We start from the raw sequence: 9841 nt of genomic DNA, 5'->3' as shown, positions 1-9841 counted from the left end.
CACTGCACGCCTGCCCACCTGCGTGTGCCAGGATGCCCGACACCATGCTGCCCGTCTTCTTCCTCGGCCTGCTGGCCTTCACCTCTGCTTGCTACTTCCAGAACTGTCCCAGGGGTGGCAAGAGGGCCACGTCTGACTTGGAGCTGCGGCAGGTACGCGTGTGGTTCGGTTCAGGGCTGCCTGGAGTGGGCAGTGCCCCAGAACTGGCACTCTGGGGGCAGAGGCAAGGAAGGAGGGAAGTGGTGGGAGAAGGCAGCTTTTGGGAAGTGCCTGGAGGAGGGAGGCTTGGCATGGCCAGGCAGGGTCAGAGGGGGCAGGCTGTAAGGGCCAAAGGGGCTCCAGAAGGGGACGCAGCAAAGTGAGAGACGCTTCCCAGTAACTGAGCTTGGGGCTGGAGCAGGGAGGGCTGAGAGCCCGTCTCTGTGCTCATAGAATCCCCATATCCAGACTGGCTGGAGTATCGGGCTCCGTCCTACCCAGCCCCGGAGGTCTTCCCTGTCTAGCCCAGCCTCTCCTGGACTCAGGCACACACATAGAAGGCGGCCATTACTCGTAACTAGCCTGGGTGGGAGGACGCACCCAAGCATGCCGTAAGGAAGTTCTGCTGGGCACCCTGTCCAGCTCTCCTGTGTTTTGTGTCAGTCAGTTCCCTTTTATTCCATTTCTAGCAGAGCTGAAGGAAATGTAACCACCAGGTTCAGTTCTACCCAAGCCTCAGGTGGTTCAGCTTTGAGCTGTTGAACAAAGAGGGCAGGTGGGCAGCCCCGGGAGCCCTCCCTCCCTCTGCCTGGTTCCTTTGGAGGCTGGAGGTGCCCTAGGCATCCATGCTCTCCTCTAGGGCTCAGGCCCCTGCCGCTCACTTGGTAGTTCATAGTGGGTGAGCAGGGTGTCAGGGCCGCAGTTGAGGCCCACCAGTTTGGGGGTAGGAGAACAAGGGCAAGAGAAGAGACGGGAAATGGGAGGAAGGGCCTAGATGTGTTCTGGATGGGGAGGGCCCTCTGCAGGGGGTGGGGGTCTGGGGATCGACATTCAGTATGGCGGAGGGAGGAAGGTCTGGAATAGGGAAGGGTGGTGGGCAGCTGAGAAAGCCCTGGGCCCTCTGGGCACACCGGCCATGGCTCCAGAGCCGAGGAGGAAGGTCTTCAGTGCTGTGGCCCATCAAGAACTGGCTCCCGACTGAAGGTGAGGATGCTCTGGGCCGTGACCGAGAGCTGGTCCTCTGCCACCTGAAAACCCAAAGCGTTAAGATCTTGACTCCCAGTCCTTGCCTGCTGTCCAGGCCGAGACAGCTCCCCAGCACCTGCAGCGCCCTCGTCCCGCCCATATCCCCAGCCCCCGCTCCGAATCCCTGCGCTGCGCCCTCTTCCCTCAGCTCACCCCGCCCGTTCTGTCCCCGTTCTGTCCTGCAGTGCCTCCCTTGTGGCCCCGGGGGCCGAGGGCACTGCTTCGGGCCGCAAATCTGCTGCGAGGAGGAGCTGGGCTGCTTCGTGGGAACAGCCGAGGCGCTGCGCTGCCAGGAGGAGAACTACCTGCCGTCGCCCTGCCAGTCCGGCCGGAAGCCGTGCGGGAGCGGGGGCCGCTGCGCCGCGGGCGGCTTCTGCTGCAGCGACGGTGCGTACTCGGGACGGGAGGGAGGACTGGGTCCCGGGAGCCACGGGCGCGGCCGCGGGCAGTGGAGGCCCGGAGTGCGCCCACCCGTAGCGCCCGCGCTCACACCGCCCTCCCCGCAGAGAGCTGCGTGACCGAGCCCGAGTGCCTCGAGGGCGTTCACCACCGCGCCCGCCCCAGCGCCCGCAACAACGCCACGCTGCTGGACGGGTCCACCGGGGCCCTGCTGCCGCGGCTGTTTTTTTTTCTGTCGCGTGCGCCGGAGCCCGCCAACCCCGCCGAGCCCCAGCCGGGAGTCTACTGAGCCGCCCGCTTGCGCCCCCTTCATCTCACTCCTGCAGCTCCGAAAATAAACCTTTGTAAATGCACTGTCGGGCGTCGGTCTCAGTCTCTGGCTGTGGGGAAGGCAGAACGCGGGTGGGGAGGCCGACGACCAGGCCAGTCCTGGGACCCGAAGTTGTGGGCAGATCAACCACAGAGAAGGAACTCATCCTGCAGGGGAAGAGATCTTGCGCCTGCTGGTCGTTAGAACCAGGAGTGGGGCTACCCCGGGGGCTGGGGAGGATCAAGGCCAGAAGCAGACTAGGGTGGCGATGCTCTGGCAGAGACAGAGCCATGGGAATTAAGACAGGGAGGGGTAAGGACGCTGGTGGATAAGAGAAGCCGACAGAGACAGCAGAATGAGGGACAGAGACACACAGAGAGCGTGAGAGTGACAAAGAGCAAGAAAGGCAACAGATAAGCCAAAGGGGTGACCATTCTGTTCCCATTTTCATCCCAGGAGACAGAGGCGCTAACAGCTGCAGGGACCCACCCAGGGCCCCGGATTCCCAGTCTAGTGTCTGTTACCCAAGGCCGTGATGTGTGTGTGTGTGTGTGTGTTGGGGGGTCAGTGTCACCCCAGACCCCAGAGACAGTATCATTTGCTATCTGTCCAGGTGCCCCAGCAATAGGACCCCTCAACCACAGGGGGCGGCAGACCTCTCTCCCGCCACCGCCTCCGGGAGCATCCACAGCCCCAACAGACACAGCCACACGTAGCCACTTCCAGACCAAGACACGGACGGGGAGACAGTTGCCAGGGACATGCCTGTGACCGTGAGCACAACCACAAACAGAGTCCCTGAGAACCACATTTGGAACCACAAACACAGAGAAGCACACACAGCAGACAATGATAGGCACACGTATACGCACGTGTGCACTCACCCTTGCTCCCAGACACAAGGAGCTTCTGACCTTTGTCCCGGAACTTCAGAACAAAGATGCCGGTCTGCACCTGGCCTCTGCCCCAACACTCCTGCCTGTCCCCTTAGTCCCCTCTGCCCCTCACTCCCTGCTCCCTGGCCCTCCCGTGCCTACTTGCCTCACTTACCTCTTCTGTTCCTTCTTCCCCTAGATCTCCATTACCTCCCAGCCTCCCCTCCCTGTGCCCTTCCATTCTTTGCATCCTCTCCTCAGAGTTTTCATGCTCCAGGCCTTGGGCCACCAGAGGCTGCATCCCCGTGGGGATCCTCTGCAGGCTCTGAGGCCAGGAGGGAGTGCAGGCAGAGCCTCGTGACTCAGGCGACTCAACCTCAGCCAGCCTGGGCAGAGTCCAGATGCCGCTTGGTCAGCCTCCCTTCCAGTCTCCTCGGCGCCCCCTTCGCTCTTGCCCTTGACCTGGCTCCAGCGGCTTCTGCCAGTGGCAATGCCAGCGACACTCAGTGTAGCTGCGGAAGGCAGCGGCTTCTATCTCTTCTATGGCCACCTGCCTCTGCCCCCTGCCCCCTGTTGCTCATGCAGGGCAGCCCCCAGGTGGGGATAGGGCCAGGGCAAGAGCAAACCCAGAGGAATTTATTAACCCTTCCAGGCAGAGGGAGGTGGGAGAGGCAGGGGCCACGGCTGCATGGGATCTGATCCCTAGTGCTGGGCTTAGGGAGTTTCAGAATGAAGTCCACACCCCTCCTCTTCCTCTGGACAGACTCAGAGACCCCCTTCCTCTTCTGTGTCTTCAGAACACAGGCCACCACATCTGGAAGGAGTGAGTCGTGTCCACCCACCCCCAATTCACACCTCCCTGGATGTTCTACTGTCTCTCCCTTTCCATGAGCCCCTGGGGTCTCTGAGAGGGGAGAGTCCAGGAGTCACAGAAAGTTCTTGCCTTTATCTGCTCAGACTCTTCAAGCAAAAGGGCTGTGGTGAGGGTGACAAAAGTCAGGCAGGATATCCAGACCTCTGTATCTATTTTTTATAAAATGGCAACACTGCTGGTGTAGTGGCTAAGGCATGGGACTCCCACATGGCTGACCATGGTTTGAGTCCCAGACCTGGTGGCTTGCTTTCTCACTCTCCCTCACTCTCTGTCTCTTCTGGTGAACATGCATATCCTGTAGCATATTTAAAAAAAAAAAAAAACTAGAAATGGCAACATCGGCAGTGTCTCTTTAAAATATTTTTAAGTTTATTTATTCATTTCCTTCACAACTGAGGAGACAGAGAGACAGGCATCCCCAGCAAGATCTTGACACTGTGATCCACTCCCGGCTTCAGTCAGTCCAGGTCAAGGACTCTGTCTCTCTCTGTTTATCCGTCTCTCTCTGGTGCGTGCACATGCCCTATGGCAATTAAAAGAGGGGGAAAAAAAACATGAAAAGGTGTATTATGAAAAAAGTTATTCATGGGTTTCCATTGTTTTTGGGGGGGAAGCAACATAAACTCATAGTTTAATTCTGTTTTTCCAGGACTTTTTGAAGTCCCTTATATAACAGTTATACATATTTGTGGGGTACAGTGTGACTTCAAAATGTGTACATTGTGTACGATCAAGTCAGGGCAATAAACATATCCACTGTCTCACTTATCACTACTTTGTGGTGCACATTCAGAACCCATTTCCCTATCAATTTTGAGGAGCAATTGAATGATCACCAATGGTCACTGCCCTACGGTGCTGTTGTACTCTAATGCTCACCCACCTTGTCATCCTGCACTTCTCTATCAGTTTACCAAGTTCTCTCCTCTATTCTCGTCGCTTTCCACCTTCTGCCATGTGATCCACGTTTGAACAAACAGGCGCCACTTTATGGAATTGAATACGATTGGAGCTATGATCTATTTTGAGTTCTGTTTTGTTTTGCCATGGGGTGAACATATTCACTGGAGACAGAGGAGAGGGAAAGTGAGAAAGCACCCCCCGGAGGGGATGGCCACACTGCAGTCCCCTCCTCCACTGGCTCTGGGGATTTAGGGCATGCCTGCACACGGGTCCCTTCCATGCCATCTTCTGGTCCATTCTGTTATTTATTTATTTATTTTTAATTGCCAGAGTGAAGGAGAAAAGCACCTCCCAATGGGGCATAGTCACACTGAAATCCTTTTCCCTCCACTTCTTCATCAGGATTTTGGGCACACACACACACACACACACACACACACACACACACGGCATGTTTTTCAAACCCCTGGGTCCTGGACTTGAACTGCACAGTTAGCCAGGTAGTATCCAGTCACCTTAACAACGATGCCACTGGCTGACCTGGTACTATTTTTATTTAATTTCCAGTTACTTATTGTTAGTATATAGAACTGGGGTTAATTCTATATACAGACCTTGTATCCTGTGATCTTGGCTAAATGTACTTACATTTAATAACTTTTTAAAAGTTTCTTTGGGATTTTCTACATAAACAGTCATTTCACGCTCATAGAGACTTTCAGTTCTTCCTTTTGAATCTCTGTGTCTTTGATTTTTCTAAAAATCCACCTTGTTGCACTGGCTAGGATCTCTTTTCTTTTTTAAGGGGGGTGTGTGTGTGTGTGTGTGTGTGTGTTTGCTATAGGACACGTGTGCTCACCAGAGAGACAGAGAGAGAGGAAAAGTGAGAAACCAGGCCCCAGGGGAGATGGCCAAACCATAATCCCTTCTCTGCCCTTCTCTTCTTGGATTTTGGGTGCACATGCACATGTCTCTCATGTGATTTTGAAGCCGCCCAGTCTGGGACTTGAACCATGGTTGACCTGTGGGAGTCCATTGCTTTAACCGTCACACCGCCTGCTGGCCCTGTCTTCTTTGATTTTTACAGACTACCTGTCTCTTCGGAGAGTGGCACCCATACAGGACCTTGACACTGCAAGCTCCCTCCAGCTCCAGCTCCAACCAGCCCTGACACATCTGGTGCACACCTAGGGAGGTCTCCAGATGCTAAATGGGAACCCTCCCATGTGGTGGGCCTCATAGAGACCCAGTTTTTGTCAGTTCAGTTGGGTTTTGGACTTCAGAAAATTTCTCTTAAGTGTCGAATGCTCTAGCTTCTGCTAGGTCAGGAGGCTGGGGGTGTTTCTACTGCCCTGGAGCCCGCCTTAGTGTCCCCATCCTTCTCCACCCCTTATTGGATGGCAGCAGCAGGAACAATACCCCCAGGCCCCTTGGCACCTGGCAGACACTTCTCTCCTGGTTCCGGAGAGAAGTGGGTCTCTAATTCTGCCCTAGAGACCAGACGCAGGACAAACCCTACATGGTTATCGCCTCCCCAGTGCCCTCCCCTTGTACTTTTATTTTTTTTGAGAGGTTTCTGCCATAGGACGCATGTGGTCTCCAGAAAGACAGAGAGAGACAGAGAGACAGAAAAGAAGTAATCCCCCAGGGGGGATGGACATTCTGCAATCCTTTCTTTTCCATTCTCTTCTCGGGCGCTTGGGCACGCACGCACGCACATGTGCCCAGCGTGAATTTAAGTCACCGGGTCAGGGACTCAAACCGTGGGTGACTACATGGGAGTCTAGCGACATAGCCATTATCCCAACTGCTGGTCCCCCCTCCCCTGGTAATTCTGACACACAGGCACAAGTTGAGTTGTGAAGAAAATTGCCTTTATTTTATTCTTTTTAGGGGAGGCTTAGGAGGACTGAGGGATGCATTCCGTGGGCACCAGCAATCCTCAAGGTGCAGGGCTCAGGGCTCTGAGGAGGCAGCTTTGGCATCACAGGTGGGGTCAGCGCGGCAGCCATCTGCAAAGAGAGGCGTGAGTCAGGGGACCACCCCAGCCGCAGCTCCCTACTTTCTCCCCACCCGCTTCATTCCGCTCACCGGGGCTGCAGCAGAAGCCAGCGTTGGCGCAGCGGCCCCTGCTTCCACAAGGCTTGTGGCCTGACTGGCAAGGGGATGACAGGTAGTCCTCCTTCTCGCAGCTCTTCGAGTAGGTCGGGCCCAGGAAGCAGTCCGACTCATCGCAACAGATCTCAGACCCAAAACAGCGCCCTCGGCCCTCTGGCCCACAGGGGAGGCACTGCGGAGACAGGCACCAGTGAGATGAGGGGAAGAACACTGAGGGGGTCGCGGGGCTCGGACAGAGGGGCTGCAGGCTCTGTGGTGCATTCTCGGCCTGATGGCAGTAAAGGGCCAAGGTTGCAAAATCTCCTGAAATCCCTGGGTTCCCAGGAATGTGTGGTGCAGGCTGGGGACGGGAGCAGCCCTGTGGCTACAGGTCCTCCCTCTCCTGAGTGCAGCAGGATGGAGCTAGGGGGCTCACCTTGCGCACGTCGAGGTCCAGCAGGGCCCTCTTGCCACCTGGGGGGCAATTCTGGATGTAGCAGGCTGAGGTCAGCGCCAGGAGCCCCAGCAGGCAGCAGGCGAGGCTGGAGCTGGCCATGGTGCTGACGCGCTGGATCTGGCTTGGCGACTGCGGCAGTCTCCCTGGCCAGCCTTTGTATGCCTGGACGCTGCCCTGGCCGAGCCCTGTCTAAGAGGGCGGCTGCATGCCTGGTCACAGCAGGTCGCTGCAGGTCAGCCCTTGGGCGCACTGTGCGCCCCCTCATTTGCATGGCCTGGGCCAGGGTCAAGGTCATCGCCTGGGTAATGGACTTGGCACAGACGGTGCTGTGGGGAAGGGAGCAGGCTGGGCTGGGTGGGTCACTAGGCAAGGCACGGAGATGTGGGAGCAGGAGCAGTCCAATCAAGAGCTATTTCTCTGCAGTCCCACTACATCTGGGTGGGGGTGGGGGAGGATGGACACTAGTTCCACCCCTTAAGCAGGAATAGACTCAGGTCAGCCTCCCAGTCCATCCTCTTGGCCTGACCGTCACACGTGCCTGTCCCCTTTGTTAGGAAGATCTCCTGTTCCTGAGTCCAAATTTCTAAATCATTCCCACCCCCAACACACAGCCGCACCACATCCCTGAGCTGGAACTTGGAAAAGAACCGATCACATCTTTCTCTAATCTCTAACTGAAATAAATTCAGCTCTCCTTTGGGTATGAGATATCAAAGAACCATAATGTCAGTGGCTTTGTCATAGATCGAAATGACAGGTATCCTCCTATCCCATTATAGGTATTGCAAATGTCTGTAAATATTCTTTAGATTTATCATTATTTCAAAATGATAGCAGTGATTGGGCCTGCTGGAAGACCTTGCTACCTAATGGCTAAATAAAGGACATTTATGGCAATATCAAAATGTTTTTTTAAAGCTTTAATACCTGAATATAAATATGAAGTGTCTTCAGTACATTCATGGCAATGTGCATCATGAAAAAATTACGCATGAATTTGAAAATGTACTTGCATTGGGACCAGCAGATGGGATGATGGTTATGTCGCCGGACTCCCGCCTAGTTGACTGTGGTTTGAGTCTTGGATCCAGTGGCTTAGAACTCATGCCGGTTGCGTGTGCGTGCGTGCCCAAGATCCTGAGAGGAGAATGGAGGAGAAGGGATTGCGGTGTGGCCATTCCCCCTGGAGGGCGATTTCTCTCTGTCTCACTGGCAAGCACATGCGCCATATAGCAAAAATCTCTCTCTAAAAAAAAGAAAAGAGAAAATACACTTGCATCAAAACAAACTTGTAATTTAATTCTTTTCCACAAAGTATTTGAAGTCCACTCGTATAATTAGTTTCTTTACTAATCCTACATCTTTTGTTTTAGTAACTAAGAACTGTTTTTGGCTCTAATTTCTAAAAGTTTTAGTATATCTCAAAATAAAAGTAATTTAAAACTTCAGAAAAGACAGACTGTCTGTTTGGAGGAGGGTTGGTTAATATTAATGTTATGAACAAGGAAGGAGAGGCCCTGCCCAGATCCCCCATAGACAGGATTCACTAGGCAGCTGGGGACACAGGGTAAAATGTGGTCCTCTATGAGGCTGGCTCTCCAGGGAAGGTTCCAGGTTCCCATCTGGAGACCTCCCTGAGTACACTGGATGGCTCCAGAGCTCCCTGGGGACAGCTGAGGTCCACACTCTGCTCTTTCTGTCCACTCCTGTCTCCATACCCCAGGGTGGTCCCAGGGCCCTCTGTCTCGACCTGCTCCCTGGGAAGCCCAGCCTGCAGAGCTGGAGACCTGGACCTGGTGTGTAACAGACCAGACTTGGCAGGGCAGTTCCTCCCTGTGCACTCCCTCTGCCCGGGAGAGGGCGTGAGACAGCCCCAGACTCTCCTGCCCAATCACTGACTCCCTGGAGGAAGGAGCTGAGGCTAATGAGGTCACACCGGTCTCAGAGTCATGTGACCCCAAGTCACTGACCCTGAGTCACTAGTGTGAACTGTCGTGCACGGAGGAGCTGGTCAGCTCACCTCATTACAGCAGCTGGTTGTTTCCCGCCCAGATTAGCTCATTGGCATTCTGTGGCTGAGCAGGCTGAGGGCTTGACCCCAGCAGTGCCCAGACAGGCCTCCACCCGGCCTGTGCACACTGACCTCCCCTGAGCCAATGCGTGCACACGAATCCCCACAGCCCAATGTCCCCTCTATGGTCATCAGTTCTTTTTAGTTTTTAAATCGAGTCTCATCACAGGGCCATCCTGCCTCAGCCTCCCGACTGGGACATCTGGGATGTAGCTCCACGCCTGGATCTTATTTTTTTGACAGTGTGGAGGGAGACAGAATCCTGGCTCTTCTTTAGACAGGGTGACAGAGTCTCGCTGTGTTGACAAGAGCAGGTTAGAACAAGTCCTGGATCTGGTGGCTTCTTTCTCATTTTCTCTCTCGTTCTCTCTGTCTCTCTTCAGTAAGTGCACATGCTATATAACAAATTAATAATAGCAAATAAAAGAATTCTTTAAAAACAGAACTTAGTCCTCAGACCAGTATTCATAGGTCAGGTCTGACCGGGCTGAGCTGGGTCCCCTGTGCAGGGCCTCCCGAGGCTGCAGTCCAGACCTCACCAGCTGCCTTCCCTTCTCGAGTCGGTGGGGTTGTGGGCAGAATTCATGAATTGCAGTTGTAGAGCTCATGGTTTTTTTCTGGAAGGCCAGAG

General features: G+C 54.6%; 2 protein-coding genes across 2 annotated transcripts; one reads left to right on the top strand and one right to left on the bottom strand.

Moving 5' to 3' along the window:
- AVP (arginine vasopressin) lies at window positions 1-1971 on the top strand. The gene is made up of 3 exons (XM_006163955.1): window positions 1-152; window positions 1410-1611; window positions 1731-1971. Exons 1-3 carry the CDS (start codon window positions 33-35, stop codon window positions 1910-1912), a joined length of 504 nt encoding a protein of 167 aa, XP_006164017.1. The 5' UTR covers window positions 1-32; the 3' UTR covers window positions 1913-1971.
- A 4476-nt stretch (window positions 1972-6447) lies between these two features.
- Window positions 6448-7265, bottom strand: LOC102502491 (oxytocin-neurophysin 1). Its single transcript, XM_006163954.1, has 3 exons — window positions 7119-7265; window positions 6677-6875; window positions 6448-6597 (listed from the first exon to the last, which is right to left on the bottom strand). The coding sequence occupies exons 1-3, from the start codon at window positions 7236-7238 to the stop codon at window positions 6542-6544; spliced, it is 375 nt and encodes a 124-aa protein (XP_006164016.1). The 5' UTR covers window positions 7239-7265; the 3' UTR covers window positions 6448-6541.
- Window positions 7266-9841: the final 2576 nt, after the last annotated feature.

The sequence above is a fragment of the Tupaia chinensis genome, unplaced genomic scaffold (genome assembly GCF_000334495.1).
Source record: "Tupaia chinensis unplaced genomic scaffold, TupChi_1.0 Scaffold143574_1, whole genome shotgun sequence".
Classification (NCBI taxonomy): Eukaryota; Metazoa; Chordata; class Mammalia; order Scandentia; family Tupaiidae; genus Tupaia; species Tupaia belangeri.
This window is presented reverse-complemented; position numbering and strand designations above follow the sequence as displayed.